The sequence below is a fragment of the Argiope bruennichi genome, chromosome 7, assembly GCF_947563725.1.
Source record: "Argiope bruennichi chromosome 7, qqArgBrue1.1, whole genome shotgun sequence".
Taxonomy (NCBI): domain Eukaryota; kingdom Metazoa; phylum Arthropoda; class Arachnida; order Araneae; family Araneidae; genus Argiope; species Argiope bruennichi.
Window position 1 is genome coordinate 9264428 of NC_079157.1, and position 19566 is coordinate 9283993.

The 19566-nt window shown below is 31.1% G+C and overlaps 1 protein-coding gene across 3 annotated transcripts in view; it reads left to right on the top strand.

The window, feature by feature from the left end:
- LOC129975033 (adenylate cyclase type 3-like) overlaps positions 1-12687 on the top strand; it is a 376283-nt gene extending 363596 nt beyond the window's left edge. For all 3 annotated transcript variants that reach the window (XM_056087897.1, XM_056087899.1, XM_056087898.1), the window contains 2 exons: positions 5115-5239; positions 8800-12687. In XM_056087897.1, the coding sequence (XP_055943872.1) occupies positions 5115-5239; positions 8800-8988 (314 nt within the window). In that variant the 3' untranslated portion in view covers positions 8989-12687. The remainder of the gene's footprint in view (positions 1-5114; positions 5240-8799) is intronic.
- The last annotated feature ends 6879 nt before the right edge of the window (positions 12688-19566 follow it).

A 19566-nucleotide genomic window follows, 5' to 3' on the forward strand; every position in this document is an offset into this window, starting at 1 on the left:
AGCAAATTCGAACTCAAGATTTTGACGAAACTAGGTTTTTGACCTCCTTACTTTAAAAAAAATGCATTTTTGGAAAATGTGCAACCGTCTGTGACAAAAATAACTCAAGAACCATTTCAGTTAGATAGGGGAAAATGGGTATAAGGTCTTTGTAACACATTTGCAGATTTCTGTCAAATTTTGGGTAAAATCTGTTCAAAGGAAAGTCTGTCTGCCCGGCTGTTCGAAAATAAGTTAACCCTTTAAAAGGCCATTTTTTTCTAGTCATATTATGTTAAAATACTTTTAGGATTGAAATTATAATAAGAAAAGGGATTCATTTAGCTTATTAGATAAATTTAATTTGATTCATTAATTTGGTTAATTAACAATTAAGTAACAAATCAAGACACATCATTTTGTCTGAGATAAAGAACTGAAGCATCTTAAGTTTTTGATTTACTAAAAAAAATTGTCAGAACTTATGCCAAGCTACATCATTTCATATAAAGATTGATAAATTTGGTGGGAAGCGTACTTCCCACGGCCCTAGAAAGGGTTAATACAATAACTTTAAAATGAAAAGAACTAAAAGGATAAAATTCGGTAGACCTATTTAGCATGTATAGTGTAGAAACATAATACATTTTGAGAAAAATCTAACAAGTGGTTGACAGTCGGTTGGTGTTCACTTTCAGAAACATGTAAACGTAATAACTCAAAATGAAATTATATTTTATAAAATCAAAATATAAAATGGTGTCTACAAGTGCCATTTTGTGGCAAATTTTGATTTGGAAAAAAAAATAACTGAAATGCATATTTGTTATTCAGATACTATTAACATCATAATAATGATTAAGCGCCAAAAAACACATGATAGATTCAAGAAAAATGTTAAATTCAAGTGAAAGATCAATATTTTGTTATTTTTCGCCAATGCCATTCACAGCATTAGCGGTCTTACCTAAGATTCGAAATTATAGGCAGGACTAGGGATTGCAATACCGGTATACCGGGATACCGAATACCGGTATTTTGAGCCATTTGTACAATTTTGCAGTACCGGTATTCACAAGTTTAAATACTGGTTTTTCGGTATTTACTAGAAATTTTTAAAATCGTCTCCACTATATGCTCAGGTATCGCGAACATAGCAAAATAGTATACGTTTTTGTTTTTATGTCTCCCTAACGGGCGAAATTAATTAGCTAATGAATGGCTTAATTAATTGCTTAAATCTAAATGAGCGAAACATGGATTATCCCTGAAAGAAAATATTGTATCCATAACGACTGATGGAGCAACAATTATGAAAAAAGTTGGAAAGTTGATGGGTGCAAATCAGCAGTTGTGCTATGCACATGGAATTCAATTAGGAGTAATAGATATATTATACAAAAAAATAAAGAACAGAAGAATCCAAATACTGTGCATATAGAAACTTCGGATTCCAACTTTGAAGAGAGTAAGAGTGAGAGTGATATTGACAATGAAGATAATGACAATGTAATTGTTGAAGAAGATATTTCTAATAAGAATGAAATATTAACCTATCAAGAATTGCTTCCTGTAATTTATAAAGTTCAAAAAATTGTTAAGATATTTAAACGTTCCCCTATAAAAAGGATATATTACTAAAATATATACTAACTGAAAATAAAACAGAATATATGTTGATATTAGATTCTAAAACATGTTGTAATAGTTTACTCCTAATGATGGAACGATTTGTGAAACTGAGAAATCCAATTCAAAAAGCAATAATCGACCTGAACCTGTAAATTAATTTTTCAGATAGTGAATTCGACTTAATATCCAGAACTACATCAGCTCTACTTCCAATAAAACTGACTATTGAGGCATTATGTCGGAGAGATTCTAATTTATTAACAGCTAATGCAACAATAAATTTCATGTTGCAGTCACTGAAAGAAGAGCACACATCACTATCTGAAGAATTATATATTGCACTGAAAAAGCGCACAGAAGAAAGACATAACGAAATTGAAAATGTCTTATGGTATTTACATAATTATAAGGATTTTAAAAATGAAAAGGAAAAAAAAGGAAAAAAATAACCAGTACAAATCTAAATAAGTTTAGAGTAAATTAAAATTTTTTACCCACAAACCAATCCACATTCAGAAGAATTCGGTTCAAGTATCGAAGATTATGATGTCACTACTGTGGATAGTGAAAAGGAATTATCTCTTGAACAAAAAATTAGAATTAGCGATAAATAAAAAAATTTCAACGAACCAAAATACAATACAGAAATCAGCTATATCCCAAACCATCCAACGAGAAATTGATTTATTTGAAGATGAGGGATTTAGAGGTAAATACTTGGAAAAAGTATATCGCGCATTACTAACAATGCCACCAACTAGCGTAGATGACGAAAGAGCGTTTCCGACAGCTGGTCATTTTTACACAAAATTACTTTTCAGGCTTAATGACAGTACAATCGATGCATTATGTTTTTTAAGATCACATTTCAAAAATTTGTAATAGTACCACAGACTGAATAGTGATATTTAGACTTTTTTTCTGATTTAAATAAATAATTTGTTTCGTTATTTTTTTGTGATTATATACTGTTATAATTTATAAGTTACAAATTATTTTTTGTGATATTTACACTCTCTAACAAAACTGACAAATAAAACAAAGAAACATCTGTGTTTTCTTTCTTTTTCTAAAATTTCTAATACCGGTACTAAAACCGGTATCCCGGTATTAAGATTTAAAAAATACCGAATACCGGTATTGAAATTTTGTTCTGATATTGCAATCCCTAGGCAGGACGAAGGGAGGGGATATGACCTTCATTTGTGCCTGCCTATGTTAGAAAATTTTGGAAGAACCACTTCCACTGGTTTATTATTATTATTATTTATTTCCTTCAGCAGGTTAGCTTGCACATACAGGATGGTAGTTCTTTAAATTTAATTTTAAGTCTTTAATTTTAAAATGGAAATGGAGTCCCGTATACATAGCAAAGTGACTATACTGAATGTGGGACAGGTTACAGCGCCTCTAGTGGCGAAATAAGGAAATTACAAAAAATAATTTTAAAAAGAAATAAAAAGGATCAGCCAAACAGTCTAGTTGAAATAATGTTAGCTATAGAGATGTAAAAACACAGAGAAAAGTTCCATGGGGTTGTTTGAAAAATTGGCGGAGATTTTGGCGATTAAAATGATGAACTTTCTGTGCTTTAAGAAAGCGTGCGTCAAGGGGTCAGAATTTTTTTTTCTTAGTCCCGTAAATCATGTGTTGACTGCTGTTATGATGAAAGCGTTTATATACTTATGAAAAAACAGGTTGCTAGATGGTCAACCCCTTTACGGATTTTTTTTTTTAATTTACATTTTCAATGCTAAATGTATGTACCAAATTTTATCTATCTAGCTCTCTTCATTTTATAGTTATTGCATTCACTAATGGTTGAACAGCCGGATATAGACTTCCTCTATATGGATTTCATTCGAAACTGGATAGAAATCTAGAATTTCAGTGTAAAGACCTTATACCAAATTTCACCCGTCTAGATCAAAGCATTCTTCAGTTATAGTGTTCACAGACAAACAGAACGACAGACAGACAAAATTTCAAAAATGTGTTTTTTCGGATTCAAGGAGGTCTGAAACGTAGAAATCCATCGAAATCTCGAGAACGAATTTTTGTAATAATTACAATACTTCGATTCCAATACGAGAAAGTAAGAAAAATCGTGATTTTGTTAAGCAATTAATTCCGTATGAATTTTATTACAATTAGGGAAAGTGTCGTTACGGAATAAGCAAAAATACCTGTTTCAATTTTTATTTTAAACTGTATTTTCGCATAAGACTGCATGTTCGTAAAAGTTGCAAAAAGAAAAAAAAAATCAAAAATGCTCTTCGAAGGTTGCGAAAAAAATTCAAAAGTATAAAAAAATGCAAGATGCAGAATAAATAAAAATGCCTGCTTCAATTCTTCAGTTTTTATTTTCGATTGAATTTTAGCTTAAGACTGTTATGTTCGTAACAAATGTGAAAAAAACCAAAAATGCTCGTTAAAGGTTGAAAAAAAAAAAAAAAACTGTTTCAATTCTTCAGTTTTTATTTTTAACTCAATTTTCGCTTTAAAAAGCATGTTCGTAACTGATGCGGGAAAAAAATGCTCTTTATAGATTGCGAAAAATAAAAATCAAAAATGCTCATTCTGTTTCGTTTTTTTTTTTTTTTTTTTTTTTTTTTTGCTTTTCTGTTCATTTTTTTTTTTTTCTGATGTTTCTTCCATTTCTAAAATTAGCAGATTGGTGATAATTGTTGTGATTTGTCAAAAAACACAATGAAGCTTAAATTTATTTTTTTAATTTATCAAAATTTGGGAAAAATCATCACTAAAATAAAAAAATATTTTGCGATAATTTTTTTTTCTGATTATAAAATGATGCAAAAATAGATTTCCTGTTATAATATGTCCGAACATATGACAATAAAAAAAACTTTACATTTCGGTTGAATTAAATTTAACTTACTTAAAATTTTGAGGAAAAAAAGATCACACCTAAAAACACATTCTTTCTTCAAATTATACTTGTGCCAAATTTAATATCTTTAAACTCGCCGATTTATTTTATAAAACATTAACAGAAAAACTCACACTAATACGCATCTTTGCTATTATTAATTATAGTGCATTGTGTTGTTAATTATGAAACAAGAAAGCAGGTATAAATCATTTTATTCTTAAATAAGTTTACGATGGGCCATTTTTGATAATTCATATTCATTATGACCGTCCAACTCAGAGAAGCACTTCTCGAACAACATTATTTATTAATTACTTTTTCATTTATAATATCAAGGCCTTTTCAGTTTCTCTGTTCAAATGAGTTATTGCCACTTACCCATATAACTTCTTCGCGTAATACAAGTGAAACAACCCGACGGCACCTCTAATCCAATGATTTATGTTCCAAGCCTGTAATGAAAATTAATTGGAATGCACCCTTTAAAAATTCACGATGCAATTAGAGGTGGAATTTTCATCGGATCATTAATTTGTTCGTTTCGTGTATATGACTCGTTTCGGGAGGGCCTGTCGGGACTCGTTTTCATCGTCTTTGCTTTCTCTTATAGGTATCAACCAGGGTCCTATTACGGCCGGTGTGATCGGCGCCCGCAAGCCCCACTACGACATGTGGGGCAACACCGTCAATGTGTCATCCAGGATGGAAAGCACAGGGAAAGCAGGCTGCATACAGGTAGAGTGAATGTGCACTTCACTTTTAAAATTATATCAATTGTATCTTTTCGTATGATAATTAATTCCATATTTGAGAATTACATGTAAAACGGGGTTTACATGGCCAGTTATAAGACGGCCAGTAAGATAACGCATGCGCAGAAAGAGACTGATTTACGTTTGCCACAATTTCATAAGACAGATTCAAGCATTTCACGCTTGGCTATAAATTTCCCTTTTGGCGTCCCAGAATTTTTCTTTTTCGCTGCGTATCGTATTAAAATGATGGATATTGACACAAAGAAACATGGTAAAATAAAAAATAAAAGGGTTAGTTACCTAAATTTGGAAAATTGTAGAAAAAAAAGGCAAATAAAATGAATAAAAAACACTACCTCGCATTAGAAAGAACAAAGAGCAAACAATGTCAGAATGAATCTACGATAAGTGATCCATTTTTTTCACGCCGAAAAAAACCCGCCAAATTCTACAAACGCATGTGCAGAAAGAAAAAAATACAATACAGCGGCATGTTGTTATCCCGTCGGGACAAGTACTAGCCATGGACCGAACAACATTTTTCAGCCTTTCTACGCCAACTAGCCGTCTTATAACTGGCTGAGTGTAAATCCACCATTACTCTACTTCAAAAATATTTATATACATAAGAATTCGCTCTTATTACTCATCATAGAATGGCAACATTGAAATATCAACTAACCATCATACGAATTTCAAACTGTTTCAATCATTGAATATTTTTACAGATGTATTAACCCAACGCTTCGCTCAGCTAATTAATGCAGCTTCAAAATATTATTGGAAGTATTCCGGAGATAGTTCGCCAGGTCACCAAAGAGCACACTCAGTCGGAGGAGAGAAGATATAAAAGAAATTTTTAAAAAATAGATTTCAAACTAAAAGTTTAATCGAGCGCAAAAATAGGCTTAACCATCTCCAGCTAAGTAATCGTGATAAGATTTCAGATTCATTAATGACAAGCACATCGAAATCGTGCCAATCGTCCAAAAACTCGCCAAAAAACTGCTATTCTAAATGGATACTAGAAATGGTAACTAATAGCTTTTAGATATTGATAAAACTTTGGCGGCAAATCGCCTCAAAATATTTCAATTTTGGCGACCGTACATTAATTTTAAGTCTAGCCTTATCGTTACGACTTTCCTATGGAAATTGATATTCATATTTTCTAAAACAATTATCTTATAAAAATGATTTTGTATAATCTAAAGTCTCAAAAATTATCTTTTTTAATAATATCAATTACCTTTCTTCACAATTTTCTCTTTAATAGAATGAATATTTTTTATTCAGTTAGATACATTATCTAAAAAAAATACTTTTAAATGCTATAAAGGAATTCAAAACATTCAATCGTGTGATTTTTACCAATCATTAACTCAGTAGTAGGATTTTCACTTCCGTTTTTATTTCGTAGTATATATATATATATATATATATATATATATATATATATATATATATATATATATATATATATATATATATATATATATATATATATATATATATATATATATATAATGTTACGAAATTTCCGGGCTCGTTTGGATGGAACCAACTATGCTGGGAAGCAGCATTACAGATTCGTAACAATATATATATATATATATATATATATATATATATATATATATATATATATATATATATATATATATACTTATAATAAAGCTCAATGTGTGTGTGTGTGTGTTGGCGCTCTACAGGCCAGACCATTCAACTTACAGCTACCAAATTTGGTACATGTATACCTTAGAGGTCGGGAATGTGCACCTGGGGTCCCTTTTTTTTGAAATTTTAATTATTAATTAAAAACTAACTTTCCCGCCAAAAAAAATCTTCCATTTTCCCCACCGCCAACTTTTCCGCCAAAATAATCTTCCATTTTCCCCACCGCCAAATGAGTAAGTCTTCAGTTTTCTTTTCTCCCAACAGTAATGAGGTTAGGGTTAACATTTTTCGGCGGATTATTTCAAACGATTCTGTTTATTTTCTTAATGTTTGATGCATTTAAAATTAAACATTGTTAATTAATCCATGTTTCAGATTCATTCTGAAGTACTTTTGAATTAAAATAACACAGAATAAAGGAAATTTAAAATGTATAATCTGCATAGCGTTACCCCAACTGGCGTAGAAAAATTCACGCATTTGCGTTAGCATAACTGGCGAAGAAAATTCACGCATGCGTATTGTATTCTGATTGTTGTCATGACAACCATTCTCAACGGATGATTTAAATTATTTTTCGGTCAGTTGCATGCTTTTGTAAGTAAATTTTATTTATGTTAGTTATATATTTTTTGTATATGCTTATAGTTTTAAGTATATCGTTTTTAAGTATTTTTTTTTTAACCTGTTTTCAATGATTTAAATTATTTTTAGGTTAGTTGCATGCTTTTGTAATTAAATTAGTTATATATTTTTTTGTATATGCTTATAGTTTTAAGTACATCGTTTTTTAAGTAGTTTTTTTTAAACCTGTTTTAGACCGATTATTTTAAACGATTCATTTTATTTTCTTAGTGTTTGATGCATTTAAAATTAAACATTGTTAATGAATCGAGCTGTTCATGATGAATCTGAGAAAATGTTGTTGACAAATTCTTGAGAGATTACATAAATTAAGAAAGATATTCTTTAGTGCCCATAAAGTTTAAACGCTCAGTGACTCTATTATCAGTAATCATATTATTAAAAAAATGCTTTGTTTCAGTAAAAAAATATTATTATATTAATCGCAGATTAATCATTTACACTTTAATTTAAAGCATAAATTCTACGAGGGGTAACAGAAAATGAGAGAGATACATATCACGTTATGACTGAAAGCCTTTATAATATTATGAGTGAATTATATGACTATCAAAATTTGAAGTTTTAAAATATTTTTCTGAAGAAGCTATTAAAGTTGGAATTGCATAAAATATTTAATTATTAAAATTTTAACGAACATTAAGATTGGCGAACCGGCTGGTCGCCAAAGGCGGCTAGTATATATATATTTCAATTTACAGTATACTGATTGAATTTTGAATTAATGTTTTTCATTCGTATCAAATAACAAATTAATCATTTAACAACCTAAAAAGTCGATAAACTGGGTGAATGAGCTGGTTGCCAAAGATGGCTAGTATTAGAGAAAAAAAAAGCCATTATCGCAATGTGCATAATTTTTTTGTTTGTTATCATTAGAAACTTTATCACAACTTTTTGTTTCATGTGGATTTTTTTTTTTTTTTATGTAGTACTGCTTTCGTTTGACGTGTTTGTTTTATTTTATGATAATTCTTTTGTTTTATATCCTTGTGGTACAGAATTTTTTTTTTTTTTTGGGGGGGGGTGCGGGGTATGTTTTTGCCTTTTTTTTGTGTGTTTTGTTTTGCTTTATGGTACTGCTTTTATAATCAATCTTATTTTTGTCTGTCATAGCAAATATTTGTCTCAAAATTAGGTAGTTTTTAGTTGCTAAAGTTTTAACGAAAATCAGAAAATCGTTCCTTTTTGTTTTATCCAAAAATGCATCTTTTATAGGTCGTCGAAGAGACAGCACGAATCCTGGAAGAATTCGATTACGTTTTCGAACAGCGTGGCTTAGTTGCCGTTAAAGGCAAAGGCAATCTGATGACATATTACCTCCTTGGTCGTAAATCCGACCTGAAGAATTCTCCCGTCAAATCCAATCTCGACACGCCACCTGTACAACGCACCTCCTCTAGCTAAAAGGAACGACCCCCTGCTTTGCTTCCTCGAAGAATGCAATCAAATTTCAGAGCTGAACCCTCTAACGACGCACAACATTATAAAAGTATTGTCAGAATGTCTACAAGTAGTTCGATGCTTCTAATTCTACAAACACCATCAGCACAACATCTTTACCAGCAACATTCTAAAAACGGAGCACAGTTTCCAAGCAACAATAGTAGAACACAGATCCGTTTCTATGTGTTTAAATAGCAATTTGAGGGCAATAAATACTACTATATGTGTGGTGTTGGAACTATGTGTTGACAAAGAAAAAAAATGGCGCACGAGAAAATAAGAATTCTGTATGAAAAGAAAAATTAGATTTACAAATCTATGAAACATGCAAGCCCATTTTGTGGTAGACTTAATAGTGAGAAAAAAAACTTGCTCTTCTGTTAGAACATTATTATTCTTTTTTCGTTCATAAAACCACCAGATTGATCGAATTATTCTATCATTGTTCGGAAAGGCAGATCTCAAATGGAATGACTTGCTCTACCTCTCTATCAATGAAAATGGTCTTCTTTTTTTTTTCGAAAAGAACATGAGGCACAAAAGAAAAAGAAAATGGCGATGTTACTGGACTATTTCTGTATCTTCTAGTCATCATTAGAATATTAATAATGTACGTTGTGGGGGGAAAAAATTGTAGTGTCGTCTTACAAATACTGTCAACGGTTGATCAAGAACTTTTTGATCGATAGCAATTAGCAGGCACTACTCCCACCAAGCTATTATGGATAAGAAGTATGCAATCAACATACTACAGAATCGTTGTGTATTTATAACTCTCATTTAGTGAGCAAAATGGCACTCAAAAATAGTCCGGAATTATTTTCACAGATACCTTACTTGGCTTAGATATGTTTCAAAAAAAAATATTGTGCTCACCTATTTAATATTGCAATTCATATCAAGATATTTACTAAAAAGTTCATGCAATTTCTAGAAATGTCCTAATTTATTGACTAAATGCTCTTCAAAAAGTATGTGTTAATTGTATATATATCCAGAAATGGTTTGCAATGGTTAACTCATATCTTGAAATTAGCGCTGCTATATAATCCTGTTTGATATAATTGCTATTACAAAAAATTCCTGCCTAGAAATTTAAGAGGTGTAATTGGTAGGATATATATGATGACCACAGATGTATATATGACGCAATAAATATTTGTGCAATAAAAAAACATTTCATATGGAACTGCTTAAGTTTTATCTACTCTGTTAAACAAATAAGACTGAAGAAAGATAAGAACTGTAACAGACTTAACAGAGGAATAAGCTTAAGATGTTGTTTCTGTCTATTTTAAAAACGGAATGGTTTGAAGTGCAGAGATAATGTCCTGTCCTAATAATGTCCTGTCTTATTTTGGGGTTCTGTATAATAATATGCTTATCACTGTGAATCGCATTTGCACGTTCAATTCGAATTCTAATCTATGGAATTTTTAAATTTAGATTTCTGAAGAAAATTATATACCTTCTCGACAAAAAAATTTTATACGTATAAAAATTCTAACTTCATTCGGGGCCAAAAATAAACTAGATTTTGTAGATTAGAGAAAGCAGTCCATTTTTGAGCTTTGATATTGCACAATTTTCACGATAGTTATGCAAGCATCTAAAAATATTCAATATCGCGAATTCTTTTCTCAAGCCCTCTTTAATGTTTTTTCCTATATGGTGGCTGTGTTTAAAATTGTAATTCTTAGATTTAATTATAACAAGTTCGTTGAAAAGCAATAAGTGTTCAATTTCAAATGTATGTTCATACTCTATCAGTATTTCCCATCTTGCTTATATCAATTTTAGCTGTTGACAAAATTAAACTCATAGTATTCATATGCAGTGTCAAACTTGTGTAATAATGTCAAACCATAAATTAATTTATTTCAAAATCTAATCAGAATTCATCTAACCAAATCGAATCAGAATTTACATTTAAAAAATTCATAACGGAATAAATTTTAAAATTAGGCTTAACAAATTTTTGGAACTCAAAATTAAACTCATAGTATTCATATTCAGTGTCAAACTTGTGTAATAAAACTCGTCAAACCATAAATTAATTTACTTCAAAATCTAATCAGAATTCATCTAACCGAATCGAATCAGAATTTACATTTAAAAAATTCATAACGGAATAAATTTTAAAATTAGGCTTAACAAATTTTTGGAACTCAAAATTAAACTCATAGCATTCGTATGCAATGTCAAACTTGTATAATAAAACTCGTCAAACTATAAATTAATTTATTTCAAAATCTAATCAGAATTCACCTAACCAAATCGAATCAGAATTTACATTTAAAAAATTCATAACAGAATAAATAATAAAATTAGGCTTAACAATTTTTGGAACTCAAAATTAAACTCATAGCATTCATATGCAATATCAAACTTGTATAATAAAACTCGTCAAACCATAAATTAATTTATTTCAAAATCTAATCCAAATTCATCTAACCGAATCGAATCAGAATTTAGATTTTTAAAAAATCATAAGAGAAAGAAAAATTTTAATTAGGCTTAACAAATTTTTGGAACACCATATTTTTCATTCACACATTTCTAGATTTTTCTAAACATATTTTTTTCCATCATAAATCTCGAATTATACAGGTATTCGTCTTTTATAAATCTAATTATACAGTAAAAATACAGTTTCTTTTATTAGAATAAAAATTCGTGAATAAATGGATTTATAAATTCATAAATTAATAATTAACATCTTCACCTATATATCAGCTCTAAAACTAAATGAAAAATTAATTTTTTTGTTGAGATTATATTAAAATGTATAAAATGAAATCGATCCAAAGTTAACAATAAGATATTAAAATATATGAAATCATTTACAAATATTTCCTTTAATTTATATATTGAAACAAAAATATTTCTAGCAAATTATTATTAATTAATAAACATGTAAACAATAATTAAATTTGTGAAGAAAGACAAAACAAGAGCAAATAAGCCTAAATAAATAATTCTCAATACTAAAACTAATTCGAAAAAATGAATGCCCTTGATAAGATTGCATTAAAAAATATATAAAATAAAATCAGTCTGAATTTAATAAATAAAATGTTATTCAGAAATATGGAATCGTTTGCTGTCACAGCCAGACAACTAAACAGGAAGCAATAAAACTAAAATTCGTTCCAGTGCGGAATGGTTCGATCTGGCTGCTGTAACGCATTTTTTCCAGCTTCTGTCGTACTGAAACAAGTTTATACAAGATATGTGAATCCCTTATTCTAGCATTACGAGCAAACCAATGCACATTTTGTGCATACAAGATGTGCCTGACAATCTACAATTAGTTCGAGAAAAAAATAAATAAAAACTCTCGCAAAGTATGGACCACATAACATTGAACAGAGAATGTGGTTAGTCATTAGAGCCGAAATGGAGACGAATTTATCAAAAAATATTTTGATACAATTGTCTAGCTAGTCATTTGTGATGTAAAATGGCGGAGTCCTGCGATTGTTTTGGAGCGCGAGTGAAGATTTCTTATTTATCTCTTACGAAGTCGAGTTTCTTGTGCGAGTGATTGTTTGATTTATGTGTATGTTAAAAAAATAAAGGATGTGATTCTTTTCACACATCTCTGTGAAAAATTGAAATAATTGTATAAAAATGAATAAATAAAATGTTGATTTTTAAGTTGTTCCATTAGAATCATATTTCATATTTTCAATAGATAAGATAAGATAAACAAACCTCGTTCAGGCCAAGGGACAAACTGTGCTACTAGATGATTGTGTTACAAAGGAACACCACTTAAGTTAAAGACAAGTGACACTTGTTAATACCAAAAAATCAGAAACTGACATAAATTCCAAAGCCTTCTAGGAGAACGCTGAAGCAGATGAACAGCCACCAAACTACATCAACGTAACCAACACAAAAACCATCGACTTTCATGGAAATAGACAAATATAACGATTATAGTATCAACGCCCTAACAACACAAAACAATCGTTGTACAATAATAGTTATAATACAATAATAGTTACAACACAATAATAATAGTTACAAAACAATAATAATAGTTAAAAAGCATTATAATAATTGTTACAAAACAATAATAATAGTTAAAAAGCATTATAATAATTGTTACAAAGCAATAATAATAGTTACAACAGAATAATAATAGTTACAAAACAATAATAATTACAACACAATAATAATAGTTACAAAACAATAATAGTTTTAACACAATACTACTAGTTACAATACAAAAATAATAATTACAACACAATAATAATAGTTACAACATAATAACTATACAATAAAAATAGTTACAACGCAATAATAGTTACCATAAAATAATAATAGTTTGGTTTGGTTATATTAACGTCCCGTTGGAAGCAACACTAGGGCTATTTTGGGACGGACCTCGTCATTTTGAACCGCGGTTAGATGACGAAGACGACACCCGAGCTGGCATCCGCCTCTCCACACCACACCACACCAGCGGGAGGACGTTTGGTCATGACGGATTTAACGTGCAACAGACCCCTTTACACGACGATTCTTCGGTGGAATCGGGTCACGAACCTGAAACCCTCCGGTTCCGAAGCCGAGACCTTACCACCAGGCCACCGCGGCCCGCTACAATAATAATAGCTACAATATAATAATAGTTACAACACAATAATGTTTACCATACAATGATAATAGTTACAACACAATAATGTTTACCATACAATGATAATAGTTACAACACAATAATAAGTGTTACAGTGATAATAGTTAAAACGCAATAATGGTACCATAGAATGATAATAGTTACAACACAATAATAGTTATACAATATACAAAAAAAAATTTAAAAACAAAAACAAAATAATGCTATAAAGCCACTCAGTTTAAGTGATAAACTATTGTATTCTGCAATAATATCGATATGATAGATAAAAAAGATTATATTTACAATGACTCTACCTTTCAGAAGCATTCAAACAAGACATCTACCATAGAGAGTGACTATGACGCGAAATCTTTCAACAACTCATTTTAATTCAAATCGCGCCATTCTAACTTTATTTCTGATGCTTCAATTAACTCATATTTATTTTATAATTTTCAGTAATCATATATAATATTAAATACAGAATCGTATTTATTCGTGCACACGAAAAACACACGCCAACACAAAGAAGTTCGCATTTTCATCTCTAATTACACTTTACAAACTCTAAATAGATCTCTAATAAAAAAAAAAAAGAAAATGATTCGAAGTTTTAGAAAAACTGCGCAGGCGCCCGTTTCCATAGCAACCACAACTGAAAAGGAGAAAATGTCTCCTTACTCCAGAACAATCGATATTAAGTTTTGAAAGATCTAATAAAAACTTTGCAAGCTGAAATCCTAACAATAGAATCGTTTCCCATTGAAGTCTAGTTTAACATTAAAGTCTAGTTTTCACATTAAAGTTACACATAGCAGCTTGAAAACACCATTTCATTTTTTTTTTAAACTTTTTTGTGTATGTTTGTGTATGTTTAAACTTTTTTGTGTAGAGAAAGTGCAATACTCGTCGAAAAAATTCGAACTCGAGATTTTGACGAATCCCACTTGAGTTGGAAAAACATATTTTTGGAAAATGTCTGTCTGTGACAAATTTAACTCAAAAACCCTTTTGAGCTAGACGCATAAAATTTGGTATATGGTCTCTAGACCGCATTTCCAGGTTTCTATCAAATGTTGTGTCAAATCTGTTCAAAGGAGGTTCGGCTGTTCGTATATAAATGAACACGAAGGGAGCTGGATAGATGAGATTTGGCTCATGTATTTTATGTAGATGTAGACATCTGTCAGAGTTTGAGACAAAAGCACGACAACCAGAGTATAGATCAATAGGAAACAATAGATTGACTGTCCGTCGGTCTGTACTTTCAGCAACATGCCAACGCGATAATTTAAAAACGCAATAACTTAAATATATCAAATTATGTATGGGATTTTGTGACTACAAGTGCAGTTTTGCGACAAGTCTGTGTTTCAGTCGGTTGGAACAAAAGTGTCTAAAACACAAATCCGATTTTCGGATACCATTAACCTCATGCCAGGGTTTAATCGCCAAATAACTCGTCAAGGATGGCATAAGAGATTCAGTACAAATGCCAAATTCACGCCAAAGGCTAATATTTCTTAACAGTAGTACGCCGATGACATAGAAGTCGTTCTCTAGCATTGCAAGAAATTTTGGAGATACCACTTTTTTAAATTATTAGACAGTGTGCTAGAAATTTTGGAGATATCCCTCTTGCCAACTGTATTAATATTGAAATATCATCAAATGTATGTAAAACATCCAGAAGTACTATTCGTTTCAATGTCCTGAGATGGCCCCTTTTCGACGATTCCATCTCACTGAGATGTGAGACGCGGAAGGACGAGCGCATTTCCGGAATTCAATTTATTATTAAAAATAAATATATCTATCTTTTATCTTTCCTTTCACCCCTATTTTGCCGAATGAAATTCATCCTAACGCATGCGCAAAAGCGCGGAGGGTTTTAGAATCCGTTGGTAAACAATATTTGAATGCAGCGGTTGGGAATAGGGATGACGAATATTTTCAGAGCGGTTATTACGTAACCAATATTTCGATTACAAGTTTTGGATCACGATAGAAACTAACAATCGATGCGATATCACTGAAATTTGCCGGAGCGGCGACGATACGATCTGTCCAATGGAAGCTCTCGAAAGAAATCTGTGATTGGATTGAAGAGTGAACGGACCGGTTATTGGAATTATCGTATCGTATCATTGAATTGCATATCACTGAAATGTATCGCAGCGGTGATTTCACCGGAAAGTGCGAAGTCACCGCTCCACTTTACGGGAGTGACCGATATTCGTATTTGATGATGCGCTATTCCATACAGATCATTTTTTATTGCTCGTGACATGATTGACTTTGATTACATGTACTCTGTTTACTGCTGGCGCCATCTATTGGTAGAATATAGGACTAAAGTAAATATTTTAAAGAAATGACATATATTTTTAACTCATCTTTTCCAGAAAATGGTTCACTCTAATAAATAAATTAAATAAATAGTTTTGAGAAAAAGAATAAAATTTAAGAAGTAAGCTGAAATAGATAAATTAATTCAATCACACGTTAATTAAATTAGTAAATTAAGTATTAATTACAATTAATAAATTTTATATTTAACATTAAGTAATAATTTTTAATTAATAATATGATTGAAATAACAGATATTTGGAACGCATATTTAAAAATAACAATAGCAATATTATTTGTTATTCAAAAAATCGTGGATTATGCATCTCCAGTTGGGAATCCCAGGAAGTCATTTATCAGAAAATGCGTTTTTCTTCAAAAACTACCAAAAATTAGATTTTTTTATATAACTTTATTTAGCTCGTCCTTCTGAAGTATTTACGTTGTTTCAAGTAATATAATTTGATATGGTAATGGGAAAATCAAAATATTAAACTGACATCATTATATTTACGGAGATCGCCATTTCATTCCGAATATTACATGCATCCAATATGCAACCTTTCCATAAAATATTAAAAGCAAATATTTTGGATTTATTTTACATTTGGTGGATCTGTCAGCTCAGCACCCTTTGAGGATTCGGAAAATACATTTCAATATTAAAAGATAAAACTGTGTCTTTTTAGCAAGTACTCGCTGATGGTGTTGGTGTGTTTCAACCAGATCTTACTCCATGCCATCATTCTAAGCAGATAAAAGAAATCAAGTAAAGAAACTAAAAGTTTTGGAATCAAAAATGTATGGAGTCAAAAATGTGTTATCCATTTGTGGAATCCGTGCCAAGATTTACCCAGAATATCGTTACAGCTTATAAAACTCAATCACAATTTTTTTTCAAACTCATAATAAAGTATGCTATTATTAGTATGCTATTTCATGCATATAAACGAACTTAAACTAATTAAACTATGATAATTGTTGTGTTTGCCCCAATTAATTTGCACCTTACTGTATTTGCGAAATGTAGCTATAATAAAGGGTTTGTAGAAAAGTACTCGCTTCACTGCAAACAAATTACAACACAATATTATAGAGTCAAATCCAGCCGGGGTGGTCTCCCAAAACTTTCTGGCACATCCCTGTCTTGGGATTAAAAGCTGTGGTTATAATATATAACAGTTATAAGCCAGTTAACAGCTACGATACACGAGCAATTGCTTTTGTATTGTCATGTCCCTCGGCTGCGAACCATAAGATCCCAGGTTTTATCCTCGCTCAATTCAATTCGCCACAAAGTATCGAATTAGGTTTCAGAAGCCTTTTTCCCAATCGATTAAAACAAAAATTGGACTTAAAACCACACTTTTAATCGTGATGTCCTAAATTTGGTATATTTACATCCTTGTGTTTTTGAGTTGTCACGTTTATATGTTTTTGAAACTAGAGGCCGACATCATCCCTGATAGGATTTGGCTCAAAATATGATAGGTATTTACACTATAAATGCTAAATTTGCGTATAGAATTTTATCAATCCAATCTAGCCTTCTTCATTTGGTAATTATCGCCTTAAATTATATTCGAACAACCGGACATATATGCTTCTTCTAAAAGGATTTTGCTCCAAGTTTGATATAAGTCTATATATTTGTTGTAAAGACCGTAGTTCAAAGTATTTTTTAATTATCTTTGTTATAGACAGACAGACGGACGGGCAGATAAACTGACGTTTTCCGAAAGTATGTTTTTCAAACTCAGAAAGGCCTAAAATATAAAAATTCATCAAAAATTCGAGTTCGAATTTTTTTCTCTATACTTCGTAAACGAGAAAGCAAAACAATTAGCAATTAGCGAGATGTATTTTACACCATGCATATCTCTCGTGAAATAGGTGAAAATGAATAGCCTACCTGGAGAGTCAGGGGCGTCGACACGAAACAATGAATTTCTGTATCGGTACAATGGCTGTGGGGTAACTTACATTATGACTTTCCTTTCTAAACTGCGTAGTTTTCTCGATTCCTATGCGAAAAGGAAAGTCACGAGGCACTCATGACACATCTACAGATCTCGAGTTTTCATATGAAATTAAAATTTTTTCAAATCGATCAACGGTTGGCGAATTCTGTCTTGATTTTCACTAAAAATATATAAAATCGTTCTTTGTACTTTCGTGCAGTGCTTTGTATAGAGAAAGTATAGTTGATGACCATACTTTCGAACTCGAGATTTTGATGAATTTCCTCATTTTTAGACCTGTCTGAGATCGAAAAACACATTTCTGGAAAATATCCATCCGTCTGTCTGTAACAAAAACAACTCAAAAAAGCTTTGAGTCAGGCGGATGAAATTTGGTATCCGATCTTTACACCATATTCGCAGATTTCTATCACATTTTGAGTAAAATCTGTTCAGAGAAAGTCCATCTGTCTAGCTGTTCGAATATAAATTTACACGATAATTATAAAACAAAGAGAGCTATATGGATGAAATTCGGTCCACAGATTTAACATCTATTGTATAGGCACCAATCAAATGTTGAGCTAAATCCAACGAAGGGTTGACCATGTGTCGATCTGTACCCTGAGAAACATGTAAACACCATAATTCAAAGATGCAATGACTGAAATATATTAAATTTAATATATAATTTTGGGACTACAAGTGCAGTCCTGTGTCCAATTTTTGTTCCAATAAGTTGGGAAAAAAAAGAATCTCGAATAAAATTCGATTTTCGGATACTATTAACCGTATGCCAAGAATGAATCGCCAAATAACTCGCCAAGGCCGACACCATAGATTCAGTGAAAATGCTAAATCCACGGCAAAGTTTAATATGTCGCAACTATTGCACCAGATAAGGCGTTCTCCCACACGACAAATTTGTTAGGGGGCATGCGAGAATGTTTTAGAGAGATTACTTCTGTTGGTTTTCACCTTGTTTTGAACTTTATTTTAAATTTTTCTGTCTTTGATTTCTCTGAAATTCGCCACATCACCATGGCGGGGGGGGGGGGTAATCCTGTCGATACTGCTACGTTCAGTGGTGACGGGGTGGTCGGCTGTACAGAAGAAGAAGTGCCGCGGGGATAATGCTAGTTAATAAATATAGTAAAAAATTTATATTTAAATATACAACATCGGCATAACCGTTAGTTACCTTTTAGTAGAAATGTATTGTTCATTCTAGAGTTTAAAAGGCACTTAAGACATGCTAAGATATTAAGTGTAAAGGTACGATGGTGACATGCATGCAACAGGGATATCTCAACAAATTGGTGCTCAAAGAGAGAAGAGCAGTGGAAGAGATGCTAAAACTTATAAATAGAGTCAAAGTAGGCAATTGGTGCAAACAATTCATTTTTTTTTTCTTCCGATCTCTAATCAATTGCGAATTACTGATTTTTTCAGTTGTTCTAATTTTTTTTTAAAAAAACCCTATATATAGGGGTTTTGAATTAAAATATGAATAAAAGTGTATAGGATTGCCCAAAAGCCTAAACCGTTAGAGATAGAAGCCTATACTTTCATTTCGTAAACTCTCTAAATAATTTAAAG